This window comes from Micropterus dolomieu, unplaced genomic scaffold (genome assembly GCF_021292245.1).
Source record: "Micropterus dolomieu isolate WLL.071019.BEF.003 ecotype Adirondacks unplaced genomic scaffold, ASM2129224v1 contig_12780, whole genome shotgun sequence".
Taxonomy (NCBI): domain Eukaryota; kingdom Metazoa; phylum Chordata; class Actinopteri; order Centrarchiformes; family Centrarchidae; genus Micropterus; species Micropterus dolomieu.
This window is the reverse complement of record NW_025741766.1, coordinates 1-1090: the sequence shown is the minus strand read 5'-3', so window position 1 is coordinate 1090 and position 1090 is coordinate 1. Positions and strand designations below refer to the sequence as shown.

The 1090-nt window shown below is 39.6% G+C and overlaps 1 gene segment (V, D, J or C); it reads right to left on the bottom strand.

Moving 5' to 3' along the window:
• Positions 1–376: 376 nt before the first annotated feature.
• On the bottom strand, positions 377–1082 carry LOC123966145. The segment is given in 2 exon segments: positions 377–748; positions 965–1082. Coding segments are annotated over 2 exon segments (360 nt in total).
• Positions 1083–1090: the final 8 nt, after the last annotated feature.

Genomic DNA, 1090 nt, shown 5'->3' with positions numbered 1-1090 from the left:
ATTTACAATATGTGTCTTATAAATGAAGAGTGCTATTGGTGGAAACTCTCATGTTGAAATGGGTTTAATGTCTTGAAAGTTTCATGAATCTGATTAAAATAAAGTCTATGATGAATTTAGTGCATTTGAATTGAACTTATTAGCATATTATATCACAACAGTGTCAGAATTAGTAGTTTTGTCTCAAAATACAACATGTGTGTTTAAGTTTGAAATCTGTGTGACTTCAATATAAAACGTGTGAATTTCAAGTTCCATTTGATTTATTTTAAATCTAATTTATAAAGGAAACGTGAAAATTCATGTCAGATCAAAACTAGTGTTAATATGTTGGTTTAAGTTTTATTGTCAGTAAATTACTAAAGTGTTTCTATAACTCTGCAGCTGGTGAGTCAGATCAGTTCCTCTCCAGCTGAAGGAGGTTTTTGTACGACGTTGTATCACTGTGTGAACGGGAAGCTGTAATCCTGCTGACAGTAATAAACTCCTGCATCTTCAGTCTGGACTCCTCTGATGGTCAAAGTGAAGTCAGTTCCAGACTGACTCCCACTGAAACGATCTGAAACTCCAGACAGACGGTTTGTAGCATGATAAATCAAGAGTTTAGGAGCTTCTCCAGGTTTCTGAAGGTACCAGTCTACCTCATTGCTAACACTTGAACTGGCTTTACATCTGAGAGAGACAGTCTGTCCTGGAACAACAGACTGAGCTCCAGGAGACTGAGTCAGGATGATTTCTCCTGATGAATCTGGAAAACATGAAAAAGAGGAGAAGGATTATTGAGACAAATCCAGTTTGGAGAAAGATGATCAACATCCAAACAGAAGAGTCTCATTTCTTTAACATGGAGAACAGATGGAAGAAGGTAAATGCTGCTTGTTTCAGTGTTTCTCCATCACAGCAGAACATCATTGTGGTGAACCTGGTTGCATCCTGAAGCAAAGTTTTCAGAAGAGAGTCTCACCCTGAACAAGGAGCCCCAGGGTGGCCAGCAGTAGAATCAGTGACATCATCATTGTGCTGCCGGCGTGTCAGTGGCTCTGAAAGGCCTGGACAGCCACTGATCAACACTGGCCTCTTAACGGCTGGG